This window comes from Acanthochromis polyacanthus, chromosome 7 (assembly GCF_021347895.1).
Source record: "Acanthochromis polyacanthus isolate Apoly-LR-REF ecotype Palm Island chromosome 7, KAUST_Apoly_ChrSc, whole genome shotgun sequence".
NCBI classification, from domain to species: Eukaryota; Metazoa; Chordata; class Actinopteri; family Pomacentridae; genus Acanthochromis; species Acanthochromis polyacanthus.
This window is the reverse complement of record NC_067119.1, coordinates 9,002,454-9,017,159: the sequence shown is the minus strand read 5'-3', so window position 1 is coordinate 9,017,159 and position 14,706 is coordinate 9,002,454. Positions and strand designations below refer to the sequence as shown.

The 14,706-nt window shown below is 38.3% G+C and overlaps 1 protein-coding gene across 2 annotated transcripts in view; it reads left to right on the top strand.

Moving 5' to 3' along the window:
- The window catches only part of ksr2 (kinase suppressor of ras 2), a 154,186-nt gene that overhangs the window by 21,808 nt on the left and 117,672 nt on the right, over positions 1-14,706 (top strand). For both annotated transcript variants that reach the window (XM_022209952.2, XM_022209950.2), the window contains exons 3-4: positions 1,395-1,545; positions 14,667-14,702. In XM_022209952.2, coding sequence (XP_022065644.1) covers positions 1,395-1,545; positions 14,667-14,702 — 187 coding nt within the window. The remainder of the gene's footprint in view (positions 1-1,394; positions 1,546-14,666; positions 14,703-14,706) is intronic.

The following is a 14,706-nucleotide window of genomic DNA, read 5'->3' as shown; positions in this document are numbered from 1 at the left end:
TTTTAATGATTTCATAAATGTTTTCTTTTGTTTTTCTTTTAATGTTTGTTGTCATCTCCTGTCTTAATGTCTTTGTAAAGCACTTTGAATCGCCTCGTTGTTGAAATGTGCTATATAAATGAATTTGCCTTGCCTATCAGATCTTCTAATGTGTTTGATGGTGAATTTGGAGAAAAATGTTCTGTTAATGTGCCAGTAAAGCTTTAAAATAGTTTGATTTCCATGCAGGTGTGTTTGATTGGCTTGTCTCCCAGCCTGTGACACTTACAGTTATTATTTATTTTATTTTATTTTATTTATTTATTTGGACAGGGCAGTGCATATTAATCAACATACAATCTTATAAAAGTTTACACAAGGTTGCAGTAAATACGCTGGATTTAGCACTAGGCTTGTCCCACACGTTAAATAAAAAATAAAAATACAGCATTACAGACATCAATAAAACAATATAGTAAAACAAAGGCAGCGACGATTAATACTGACTGAGTTAAACCTACCCTAACTACATACTTCTAACTGACAATAACATATAATCAGTGACAAAGGTTGAGATTTTGACCAGAATGACCAAAGTCCAAGGCCCACGTGTTAAAATGAGATCTCAACCTTCTGAACACCGAAACCTGCCAGTGGCTTTAAAAGTCATGTTATCTTTTTTTTATTTAAGAAAATCACCAAAAGTACACTATTTAGCAGAGACATAAACTGTACAAACAGAAAGAATCAACAGGTTTTCAACTTCCTCGAAGCGGTTAACTGTGACGTGCACTCTTCTGCTTCCTTTCCTGTCTGCCTCCACTGCACCCATCGAATAAAGCCGAAAAAGGCCAAAAAAGATCACTTAGAAAAAGCGACATTTCAGTAATATCACTTCATTCTGTTACTGCCATTTAAAAACTAGCCAAAAATAGAAAGTTTACACTAACCAGATTATGTAACATATAAAAAAAAATCTGAGCTAACCGTCACAATTGAGAAGCCATGAGTGACACAGCTACCAACAATTATGGAATGAAAACTCAGGAACTTTTCAGTTGAACTGCAGGCTGTGTTTACACAAAACAGGTAGGGGACAAACAAATTAAAAATGTACCTAGTAAAATAGCTGTGTGTAGAGCCGCGCTTTCTTACTAGTATAGTTAACACCTGTTGGAAAAGTTAAAAAATTATCAAAGATGTCCAACTTTAATTTCTACGCCTTATGGCATTATAATCATGTAATACTGCACAGACAGTTCTCTCTCCTTCCAGTCCTTGTTGTTGTGTTTCCATAGATGTGCAGGACTTCATATTGCAGTGAAAATGACCCCACAGCGAGTAAAAATGTGACGGAAGCAGAAAACGCCCCGGAACAAAACATTTTCTGACTGCATTTTGTGCGTGTCCTGCAGGAGATGAGTCCAGGCGAGGTGACCCTGGAGGGCCTGCTGGAGATGAGCGAGGATCAGGTGTGTGAGCTGCTGCAGAAGTTTGGTGCCAACGAAGAAGAGTGTGCCCGACTCAACGCCTCCCTCTCCTGTCTCAGAAAGGCCCACCAGCTCGGTGAGGATCCACCCACAGCATTCAAAGACGCCCTGTAACAAAATGTCCCTTAAAGATGTTCTTTGGAGCCGTCACTACTTACTACCATCAGACGATGCAATCTAAAATAAGCAGCTGTCTACTGTGTGGACTAACAAAACATTTTTCCAAACAGATAACTCAGTGTCTTGCTGCAGATGTCAAATAGAGTGTATGAAAATGTGATCACACATTTAGTTTCATTTTAAACTTAATGTGCAACACTTATTCACCTTTTTTAGATTTTATTTTAGAAAGCTTTCCACCAAAGTTACATCTTTGTTGCAAGGTAATAAAATGATCTAGGGACTAGTGAACTGCTGCTTATATTTGGGGTATTCTTTACAGTCAGTTTTGGGATAAACAGGGAAGAAACAACATGCATCAAAAAGTGCCGTCCGGATTCATGAATGCCTTTTCAGCTGCTCCTTTAACTGCTTTTAATGTGGCTGCAAGTGGGTCATTGTTGGAATAAATGAGAATACAATTAATTTAGTGTCATTTTACAGATTACAGCAGCAGTTCTGTTGGTGAATTCACACAATCAGATGACTGTTGTTTTAAAAGAAAGGTAGAATAAGATGTGTACATTTAAAAATATTACAAAATATGTGCAAGTGTAACCTATGCAAACTGTGGTATAGCTTGTTGTTATAAAAATTGCTTATTTGGTGAATTAATATTAAAACAACCAGTGTTGCGCTTCTGCATATTGCACAGTTTGCAGAAGTGCTGTGGCCTACAATAGTGCAAAAATATGTAGAAAAAGTGCGTTTGTATGTATGATATCACTTAATTCGAGTGCTTTTGCTGCTGTTTGATTTTCACACAAACTGAAATGGTGAAACAGTTTTTACTCAGTTAATGAAACATAGAAAGCCCGAATGGAAAAGAAGCAAGAATATCCAAAGAAAAAGACAGACAAGGACCCTTGTTTACCCCACTGCATTAATTAACAGCCAACACCTCATTATCCTGCGTCAAAATGTGTTTATGCGAGATGTGTCAGATGTATTTTGCAATTTTTACAGAACCTGATTGTAGTGACGGATTTTAGAGACAGATTTTGAAATGAGATTTAGAGCAGTAGTGTGAAAAAGCTGATTTATTTGTGAATGGGAAACATTTTAAGAGTGAAGTCTAGCACAGTGATTACATCTAGGGAGAAAAAAACCATCAGATTAGATGTAAGTAAAGTATCAGTTTTGGTATTAACAGAATATTATAGATTTTAGAGTCATTTTGGAGGAAAGCTTTTGAAAGAACATCTCCGGTTCTTCAACGGTTATCTCGAAACTGCACCCAGTTTCAGATGGTTTTTGCTGCAGAAGTTTACAAAAGCTTTAATATAAGCCAGAAACCATGAAAAATCCATGAAAAATGATCTTTAAATGTATGTAAAAACCCAACTACAATCCCGAGAAGCTCTGTAGAACATCTTTGAGGAGTCTTGATGTTTGAACAGTCAAAACTTCAACATCGAAACCAAAGTGGAAAAAAACACAACTCTTCTAAAGTAGAATGGTAGTAATTTAGGTGGTATATAAGCACATCTATCTACAGAGAGCTCCCAGTATTGTGTGATTTTTCATTGAAATTTCTGTTAAGGTTTCCATAGGTGGTGCTGTTTTCAGGTTAATTAAACCACAGCAGCTCAGCTTAGATTCTAAACAAAACTGCAACTGAATCACTATTTCTACCCCTCAGTTCTTCTCAGACTTTATGACACCAGACGTTAAGAACTGGTTTACCTAAACAGCAGATCAATATTCTGTCACTATGAATGATCATAACGGCATTTTTAAAGAGCAGCATGAAAAATGTGTGGGGTGTTATTTCAAATACCTGTACATTGTAGTCATGAAATGTTAATTGTGTTAAAAAAATAACTGTCATGAGTAGTTTGCTTGTATAATTCAGCTAACAAAAAAAAACTAAATTTATCACCTTAGCTCTGGCTCACAGTGGTCCAACTGTCAAATATGAATCAAATACTTCTAGTTGACAAATAAAAACACTGTTTTTGATTTTTTTTTGTAATGTATCAACAATAACAGATTGCCTTCATTTTTTTATATAAGGTCCAACAAACAACACAAGGCTCTGTGGATTTTATTATAATGCTTCTAATGGACAATATTTGCTCAATTATTGCAGTGATGCATCAGTTTCAGATGACATAAATAAGATAAGAGAAATCCACACATTAGTAAAAGAAAAACATCAAAAATAATGACGGAAAAATAAAGATTGAAAGAAATTAATATGGAAACAATTAAAAAAACACTAGACACAAGAAGTTCGAGCTGCTGTAACTTGTTGCCACTCATTGCTGCCACATTTTGTGTTTATTAACGAGATTCTTTTACCCAAAATCAAAGCATTTAATTATTCACGGTACTGGTTTGTTATTAAGACTCAACAGAGGTACATTTTTCTAAGCAGTGCTTTGTTTATATAGTGTCAAATCACACGTGCCATCAACAAACTAAATGTGCACCATGAAAGCTACTAAGACGAGTTTGATTCCACAGCTGAAACTCAGCTGTAACTGTGTGTATATATCTAAAGACAAAGTAAGGCCTGGAAATAGAGATTTTTAACAAAAGCTATAGTCTTAAACCCTTATGACATTTCATGTTGTTCAACTTTCTGCTCAGATTACGTTTACGTTTGTTACCTTCAACCAACCAAACATCCTTCTCTCCTAAAAATAAACCCCCTAAAACGAAAGAAGCAGCTATAGAAGAGTATGAACGCTGTCATACTTCTTCCTAAAATTTCATTGACATGACGATTTAATGAACATCCCAAAGCCACACACATATTCCTTTTTCCGGTTTTTAAAGTGAAGCTTTTTAAAACTTGATACTCGTCCTTTAAACATTTTTTTTTATCATCCATCCGTTTTCTGCAACTTAACTAAGTCTTACTTCTTGAAAGAAGTGGAAAAAAACTGTTTCAGAGGATGTTTTTTCAAAACAAAGACTGTGATTATTATAATTTTTGAACTGACGCAGCTTGTACTGTTACGATGATACATGATTTAAAAAAATGTTTCTTGTGAATAATGTGCAAAAAGGAGCACATAGTAAAACATGTGCAGTTGTAGGTGCAATTTTACAAATAGTTTAACACAGAAACTAATATTGGTCATGTTAAAGGTAAAAAAAGACTCTAAAAATGAGGTGTTTTTTCCTCATAAATTGAAGTCACATTTTGTAAATTGTAAAGAAAGCCTTTATCCCAGTATCATCAACAGATGCCCAGTCTTTGTTTCAATTCATATTTTAAAAGCTGACATGTAAAGGGATCTGCGGTGATGCCACAAGTGCATTTCTTTTTATTCCATGTTTGCACACCAGGTGGCATCAACAGACTGCAGTTTATTCTCAGTGTCATGGAGTCAATATGTTGCAATGACACAAGTGTACCAGAAGGGGGCAGTAGAACATCATTAAAACTGGGTTGGTGTGTTTAGCAACAACCTTTTTTAAACCCGTTTGATGGCATATCTGTTTCTCTTCTACTCCCACTCACACTCACACACACACCCCCCAACAACAACATACGCCGACACTGTTCGGTAACAGATGTCCTTTCATTCGGAAGACTCTGCTGAATAATTAAGCAAATTAACTTGATGAGTAGTTTTTCTTCAATGTGCCCTCGACAAAGCCGCACTTTATTAAAAGAGTGTTTTATCGGAGGACTTGGAAGCAAGCTGAGGATTTTGCAAACTTTAAAACCTGGCTCTATAGAAGGCAAAATATGCAAACTCTCTATTGGTCCTCGTGCTTTGTCAGTTTGAGAGCTTCTCCAACTTCTTTCCTTTCTTTTTGTCTCATTGGTTCGATTTATATGGAGGCAGATGTTGTCAAGAAACACAGAAAAACACTGGAAGAACCTGCCTAGCCAATTTTGGGGGCTTCAAGTATGTCCCGATCTCAAGAAATTCTCAATTTTGACATAGCAAGACCACCAAATATTCTGAACTGGACAGCAAAAATAGGCAAAACAAATGTGAAAAACTAACCTGAATCTGAATTCTAGAAGATCCAACATTATTGGGAGCACACAGAATTAGGCGAAACAGCGGTAAAAACACTACACTAAATATGTTTGAGAGGACAACATGTGCATAGATCCAAAACTGGATGCAACAGTGAACGTTGGTTCGAGTGTGTTCTGAATTTAAAAGGTTGCTCTTGATCTATGTTTTGTCGCATTCCATTACACCAGTTGGATGGTTATTTCCATCCTGCGTACGACAACAATAGCGGAGGGTTTTGCCAGTTGAGCTAACAGGGCGCCCCAGCCAGAATGTTTGTTAGCAGAGTGCTAAGCAGCTGAGATGAGTCGACTCCTCCAAGTTTGGAGTCTCAGTGCTTCTGCGCGGAAAACTGGTAGATTGCTGTGTGTTGGGGTTGAGTCGATACCCCAAGTCAATTAGTTTAAGTAGCTTGAGATGTTGTTCACAAGCGGCCAGATAATGGAGCACTGGTGGAAGTGCCAGCTGTGATAATGGTGCCTTAATGGACTGCTGTGGTGAAGAGAGAGTTGTACTGAAAGAGGAAACTTTCGATTTGCCAGCTGGTCTTTGTTCCAAGCCTCACCTATAGCAATGAGCTCTGGGTAGTCACCAAAAGAATGAAATCCCGGTTACAAATGACTGAAATGAGTTTTCTTTGTAGCCGGAGTTGGAGCTAGAGTTGTTGCTCCTTCAGCTAGCTGATGTGGTTTAGGCAGCTGATTACGATGCTTTTTGAGTGCCTCTCATTTGGTTTATTTCAGGGGAAATTTCCCAAGTTTTATGTTTAGCATTATTTGATTTTAAATCGAAGAAAATAGATAATTTTCACATTTATAGAGGTATTAATTTACCATTGCCCTGCATTTACTGATAATGCACCAAGAATACTTCATTTACTGAGGACAATACCATAAGTGATAAACAAGCTGCGGTTATACACTACAATATTTGAAATGAAACGCATAATCACAGATTGAATCTTGTGTTTTTATCCATCACTTTCAGCTGTAGCTCAGATACCTTTGGGGTTTAAGGTTAGAAAAGCGCAATATAAGTGTGGACTATCTACAGTATTAACTCTGCAGTGTGAATTTCAAATAAAAAGCCCCTGGCATAGACCGGGATGGAGTTAGAGAGCCACTCACATCTGGCCCTCATCTTTGAACACTGATAGCAGTTACGATCTTCCTCTTCAGACGACCACCTGTTGTCAAAGTTCACAGGGAGCTCTATTTGTATTTGTTTTATTCCTCCGCTGTCCTTTTTCGTTGTTTTATTTTCTCCCCCTGCTTATTGTTTGTCGTTCTCTCCTCTGCCTCTCGCCTTCGTTAATGGCTTCGACCTCCCCTCCCCTCCCTCTCCTCCCTCCTGTCCTTCTCGCTGGCTCTCCAAAGAAAAGGGTCTGTCCACACACAGCCACTAATGGGCTCTCTAACAGGGGGGCTCGCTGGAGATGTGTGAACGCGCCACAGCAACGCCGCACATTCGCATTCGGCGGAGAGAAATGCTGGATTTGCAGCCAGCTTTCTTCATATTCTTCCCCGTTCGGAGATGGGAGATGTGTCACAGCCTCGGCACATTCGCACATCTGTGTCTTTGTATGCACGTTAGCGGGACTGTGTGAGTGTCAGCACGTAGAAACGCAAGGGTAGAAGATGTTTTCAAGGGTTAAACAGCCCTGTGAGAGCATGTAGCACTTTAAAGCTGTTAAGCAATAAGTGGAGGACGTTCTTATGTCGAGTTTTTTTCAAAATCTGGAGGTTGTTGCGAAACTACATGTATATTAAATCATCATGAATGAAAGCAGAGAGAAGGATTTACAGATTTATGCATGCACATGTTTTGTTTTTTTCCCTCTCAAAAGAAAATATGTTGCTCCGGTTTATGAGTCATGCAGAATTAAGTTAAAATTGGCAGACATGGACATTCATATACTTTACAATCTTGGCACTTTCTACATCGCATAACCGGAGAAATGGGGAACATAATAAGTGAATGCTCTGTGGTGTAATGGTGGAGGAAGGAAACTAATGCAAGTTAATAGAATTGTTCACTACAGGCTCTTGGGATTGCAGTCCACGAGTTGCAATGAGGATGAGTCATAGAATTCGGAGGCAGCCGGCCGGTCCTTTGTGCCGCAATATACACACATTATCCAGACACACACACACTCATGCAAACATTTTCACATGAAGAATTTCTCCAGTATGAGTCTTTTCTCTTGATGAGGCTAATAGTGTTGATCTTTGCTTTTGCACGACAGGTCTCCTTGGTACCTTTTCTCTGTAATCTCTGACAGCTGAAAGGAATGTCCCCGTGCCCTGCCTTGAGACAGCTTTTCATGCATATAAACACCTAATTGGCTTCAAATGCCATCCGCGAAAAGGAGAGATGAAGAAAGGAGGCAGAGGGAGAGGAGAGGCAGAGAATATGCGAGAAAAGAAAAGGAAAAGTGAAGAGGGGAGGTAGAAGGACACGGAGTAACATGAGGGAAATTAGGCCGAGGAATAGGTGATGACAACAGGAGGTGAAGAAGAAGAAACGTCCTCATGTCGAGAAGAAAAGAGGGAAAGAAAACGACCAGAAGAAGCATCGACTGAGCCCCGTCTTCCTGAACACCCATAGGTGGTCCTTATGGGCCGTTAACTAATTAACCAAGTCCAACTTTGAGTCCGACTGATTACGCTGCACAGACCCTCAACTCCAAAAGAGTCCAGATTAAAACAGGAACACTGCATCTATTGAACACAGCCACTGGCCTTTTCGCCAAATTCTGTTTACAGTGACAGACCAGAGACCGTCCCAGTGGCATTTCGCTGCCATTTAGCCTAAAGAAGCAACACATCCCGGCGTAATTAGCCCAATTACAAGACTGTTATCTGCCTTTCTCAAAGCCTCACCGCACGTTAAGATTGCCCCCATTATTTCTGGTGGGTTATTTGCATTAATCACTGCAGAGGAGAAGCAGTTGTGAATGTTTCAGGTGCATTGTGCGTTTCGACAGCTGATGTGGAGATGCAGGGTTTGTTCAGGAGAACGTAAGATCGATGAGGATGCGGTTCCAAAACAAAATACCACGAGTAATGGGAATCCTACATTTCTTGCCAAAGTTTCTACAGCTTTCATTGTTTAACATAAGATACTTCCGTGCATCTCTTCGGATTTATCTGTATTTGGTTTAGATTCTGATGGCTGTTGGAGGGTTGTTTGTAATCAGTCAATCAGATCTGATCAAATCTCACCCACATCTAGATGTCCTGATCATTTTTTGTGAAGGTGACATTGAAAAACAAGTGCAGTCTATTGTACCTTTTTGGCCACTTGGATGCAGCAGAAACATAAAACTGAGTTATCACTTTAGTTGTTAGCAAACAGTTCATTATTTCAAATCCTAGCAGACATGGAGCAACATTTCCATTAATTTGAAGTTACTGTATGTAAGTCTCGTTTTCAGTCACATTTTAGCTTGGTGTTGCTCTCCATCAAATCCTGAGGACGGTATCTGACTTTCTACCTGCTAAATGCAACTAATGTGTTGTTTGATGGACAGATTATAGGCTTTACAAGATGTTTATCAGAGCTTTTTGTAACCAGCAGCTGTCTGTGACTTTAAAATTTCAGGTAAAGTTTTCAGGGGGTTCACAAAGCCTGAATGCCCTTAGCTTAGCTTAGCTTAGCTTAGCAGAAAGATTGGAAGAAGAAGAAGGCGCTAACAGCTAGCTTGGCTCTTTCCAGTGCTCTAAAAAAAATCCAAAAAACAATTGTTTTCTGCCCCGTCACCTTTTTATTCACTCTTTGTTCCGTTTTCACTGACATATAAACTTCCGTTCGTCGATTGAAACACTGAGACCGTTGTTAGAAGTAGTTATAATGCTAAATAAATCACCAAAAACCGAAAGTTGAAGTTCTTTGATTATTTATTTTACTAAAATTTAAAAACCTGCAGAAAGGTTTGTTCAAGTGCCTCCAGGTTTTTACCAAGACTGGTGAAAAGGAGCTCCACATGCTGTAGATACTTTTATATTTCATACAATTTCAACGTGTTTCCTACCTTCTCTGCACATCCTGCAGTTCAATCCAGTGAGTCAAAAAGTCCCTGAATGTTGTCACTAGACTGTTGGTATCAGATGAGTCAGTAATCACAGCTCTTTTTGTGCAGAGGAGTGCAGAATTTGTAGTTGTTTTTTTTGTTTGTTTTACAGAACTCTAAACTTAGATTTGGTTAAGTTTCCATGTGGAATTGTCGTTGAAAGCTCATTGAAAAGCAAAAATTCAGCTTTTACAGTTTCTTGCTGTGATGAATGATCTCTCTTCAGCCGTTTATAAAAAGATATCATGCCTTTTAAAAAAAAATGTGAGCAGCAGAACCTAGCTGTGAACAGAGCTTTGACATATCACCTTTTAAGTTGCTCAGTTATACATCAGGCTTTGACAGAGCAACACTGGCACATGGCAAAGTAAAATCATTGCTCTCCTTGGCTTTGCTTTAGTTCTTCGAGAGAAATGTGTATCTCTTCAGCTGCTAAATGCTCCACTATGTTCACCAGCTACTGTCTAACTGTGTATATTTTCTGTTTGGTTATTGAGCAGATGGTGTAAAGTGGCTTTTTAGAGCTCTTTTTGCCAGAAACTGATGCACGTAGTGGCCAAAATTGAAGTTACGAGAGTGGTAAAAGCAAACTAAAATGGTCAATTAAAGGGCCGGACAACTGCAACAATGTGCTAAAACACACAGTATGTAAATTGAGCGATGAATTCAGGTGATATCTGTCTAAAATGTGAGGAAAAAAGCAAGGGAATGACGTGCAGCAAGGACCAGCTGGCTGGTGATTAAACGCACTGCTGGACAGATCTGTGCCATGTTTGTTTCACATTGTCATGTTATGCATTTTTATCATGAAATATCATTTACTGCTGATTTAAGCTGAAACTAGAATGTGGTTTCATGCCACACAGACATGTAAAACTGCATTTTATGGGTGTAATCGCAGATAGATGCTGTAACAGTTCCTTTACAACTTTATCTATTAGTTCAGGATAGCTTTGTGTCATGTAGTGGCATCCCAAGCTCACAGTGATCAAAAGTCTCTCCACTTACAGTGATAGTATGTTGCAGCATGAAGAAAAAAAAACTACAAAAAATGCTAATTTGTGAACTTTATAGGTTGATCTCACCATGTACTGCATCTAAAACCTTTTCTTTTATCTGCTTCAAATGTAAAACATTTCTTTGAAGTCACTTTTTAAAATTTTATTGGAGACAGCAGTCCAGGTAATTAGAGCAGAAATCCAGCAGATAAACGTCAAGATTTCCATTTATTCTTTTATATGACTTTGATGGAAAATGCAACATTGATTGGTCATTGCAAATGTATTTGGCTCATTTTATACTGGGATGCACTTTAAATATGACTTAATGTTTAGGATTTAGGGGGATCTATTAACAGAAACTTGTCATAATTAAGTTATCAGTGCAGTATAATTAACTGAAAATAAGTATTGTTGTGTTTTTCCACCTTAAAGCAAACTCTTTGTGTCAACATAGGGTGCAGGTGCTCTTCTGTCATGTTCCTACAGTAGCCCAGAATGGACAAACCAAACACTTTTATGTTTTCTCACGTTTATTAACAGCCGCAGTCGATTCTGCAATCTGCTTCCTCACCTCCAGATGCTGCTAAAAACTTCACACCGGCCCTTTAATGCATCCCAGAGCAAAAGAGCAATAAAGTAAAAGAAAAGCAGTCAGTAAATGTGAATTCAAGCACATAGTAGGACTCCTTTTTGATAAAATAATTGAGGGCAGTCTAGCCTTGCTATCAGCAGGCTATCGCCCTGTTAAATAGTCTTTCAGCCCCCAGAAGTTGTGATAAATTAGACAACTTTGATATATATATATTTTTTTGTATCAAAGCTCTCCACCCAAAGCAACTTCTAAAATTTACTGTCTAACAAGTACAAGGTGCATAAATTAAATGAAGTTCTCAAAGGGCTTGTGCTTAGTCTGTGTTCGTCGTCTCATTTAGCTGGTTTTTTGGGGGTTTTGCCTCGGGCTGTTGCTTAGGTGAGATTATGTGAAACAAGAATTTTATAAGTCAGGTCCTGTTACTATTTTGCTGTAGCAGTTGCTAAGATACTAGTGTGTGCTTTGTGCATTGACTCATTACTTGAAGCAACAGTTTCATGAGTGTGATTCAAGTTCATTGCTTCTCTCACGGAGAAATTTTCACTTGGGCGTCAGCTTGATAAGTGCTGTCAAAAGTAGTTTAAAAAAAAAAAAGAAAAACGAGGCGAGAGTATAATTAGCAGATGGAAGCTCGTAAATTAAATCAGAGGCAGTCAGTCGGCCTTTCCGAATTCTACCTAATTCTGAAAAGTGCACTGCAAATTGGCCTCCCTGTGTGTCGGCCGTTAAACACCTTTCAGCCAGCTTTCTGTCGTTTTCCTGATTAACGCTCACGTGGGGTCAAGCTGAACTTTTCTGAGAGGCCTGTCGTGGTTTTCTCGCTGCTAATGAAGGAGGCTTGATTGAGCATCCGCTCATCTTTTTCCTGCAGCGCTGGATGAGCACTCTTTCGAGCCCACTCGTCCTTTCTGCATTTCGACGTCTCGCTGGAGGGTTTTGCAGGGGTGAGATGTGGGTTCACGCGCACGAGTGTAAGTGCTGCACCGAAGCCAGAATGGCAGCGACGGCTCGACTCAAGAGATCCTGACTCATTTCCAGAGGTGTCGATTACAGCTGCCGTATTCAGACCAATCAATTCTCCGTGTTTCTGTTAAAAATGACAGTTAGTACCAATAATAAGACTTCATTCTTTCCTCCCTTTCTTCTCAAGTGTTCCATTTCACATTTTGCAGTTTTCACAGTGGCGCGTTCTGTGCAGGGCTTGGATAATCCGTGTACTATGTCAGATTTCCATGACAACGAAGACAACACCAGTTTCTCTGATTAGAATTGCAGGAAATAATCAGCAACATCACCTGGTTAATTGTAATGTTGATTTTGCTTAGCGTTTTTTTTGTTTTGTGTTTTTTGCTCCTGTTTGGTGGGAAATAGTTGTGAAGTTTGAGTAGCTGTGATTCTGTGTGTATTTGTACCACAGTTGATTCTCATTTAATTTTCTTATTGTGAGTGTCACGGATATTTTGGATAAAAAACGGATCTAGATTTGTAATTTCCAGTCAATATAAGTTCAACATTCACTCTTCTACTTTTTTTCAGGGGGTTTCTGGCTTTTCTTTGTAAAGTTTTCTCCTAAAGGCGCCACCATTTCCTTTAGTTGTGTGGTGCATTGCAGATAGTGTACATTTGGTTTGTTGGAGGTTTTGTTTGGAATAAGGTTGACAAGAGCACTGGAGCTGAACCAAAACAGTAAATACAGAATTTTAGGCTTAATAATCAGGACTTTCTTTATTGAGTTTTTTGTTTATACTGTAGCCTGTGCTGTTTAACTAATTTTTTTTCTTTTTTAATGAGGAAAACCAAACATACTTCTGTTCATCCCTTGTTTTATTCAACCAGGAAAGTTTAAGTCTCCAAACTCTAAATGCCACTGGTGTGTTTAAAAGACATTTTATCTTTAAAATTACACCATTTTTGACCCCAAAATTTAAATAAACAGAAAGCACTGACAGATTTTCAGCTTTCTAACAGTCCTTGAACTAATCATGTGCACCCTCTGATCCGGAATTAAAGCTTAAAATCATGACTTTCCATTGAAATCACTGCATTCTACATAATTAATTTAAAAATGAGTTAGAATTATATCCTGTCCTCTAACCAGATTCTGTAAAAAAGAAAAAATCCTGCACTCCTTGGTGCAACCGAGAAGCTGTGTTTACATTTAGTGGCTATTATAGAACGGAATTAAACATGTAGATAGTTAAATATCTTTAATACGTTGCGGTGGTATTTTTTTTTTGCCAGTTTTGGTAACATGATTGGGAATTTGGGAAAATGTTATCAATTATGATTTATGCTGAGTTTTAGATTTATAGTATTATAACTGTGTCACACTGTACAGAAGATATTTTTGGGTTCATTCTGCTTCCATAGAGGTGCAGGATATTATATTGCAGTAAAATATGAGCCAAATATGGAAGGAGCAAAAAAATGTCTTTGAGATTCAGTGCTGAATTCAAATCTGAATGCTCAAACTAGACTTTATCTCAGTCTGTTCACTTTGGAAGGAAAAGCTCCAGAAAAGACTCATGCATTCGACTGAGCATAAACCTTAACTATTATCGTTTTCTGCGAATTATTCAGAAAACACACAGAACTTTGTTAGTTTTCTCGTGTATAAGCAACTATTGAAACTTCTAAGCTGCTGTATGTAAACTGCACCCGCATTTCTGTTTAAACAAAATGTTTTCTTTTTGGTTTCAGAAGCGCTAAACACGACCCCAGGAAAATGAAAACCTGCCGCCTCAACACTAACTTTGTTGAAAAGAAATTTAAGAAGCCCCCCTCTTCAAGACGACTAAAAGTGTTTAAAAAAAAAAGAAAACAAGACCCTTGAAAATATGTCCCTTGTGTCTTTTTTCAGCTCATCGATCCTTGCGGCCTTTTTTTTTTCTTCTTCATAACATTACAGAATAGAAGAGGCTGCTGGCTCTTTTTTTTTTTTTTTTTTTTTTTTTTTAACCGCCCTAAGTTTTTCTATTCAACTGGGACCTTTTATGGCTGATTTTTCTCGCGGTTCATTTGATGTTGCTGGTGTTTATATTGTGTTTGAAGTTTATGTTTTTTGATGCTCGTAGCTCCTTGGAGACAGTGTCATGGGGAAGAAAAATAATGACACCAAGCAAAAACAGAAAGACATGTTGTTGACAGAAATTTGCATTAATCGTGGCGGTCATTTGCAGTTTTATGAGGTCAACATTGGTCATGCATGAGATGCTGCATCTGTTTAGACGTACCCAGGATCAATTCCACCAACGATACGCTTTCTTTTGCTGCACGGCCCTTTTGGCTATGCGGAACTGCAGACGGAAACACAAGTAGAATATTTCTGCCGTTTCTCTTCCAGATCAATAAACACATTCTTTTTTTTGTTTTTGTTTCTTTCTGAAGAACAACTTGAGGAGGATAAATTGCACAGTAACGGAGGTAA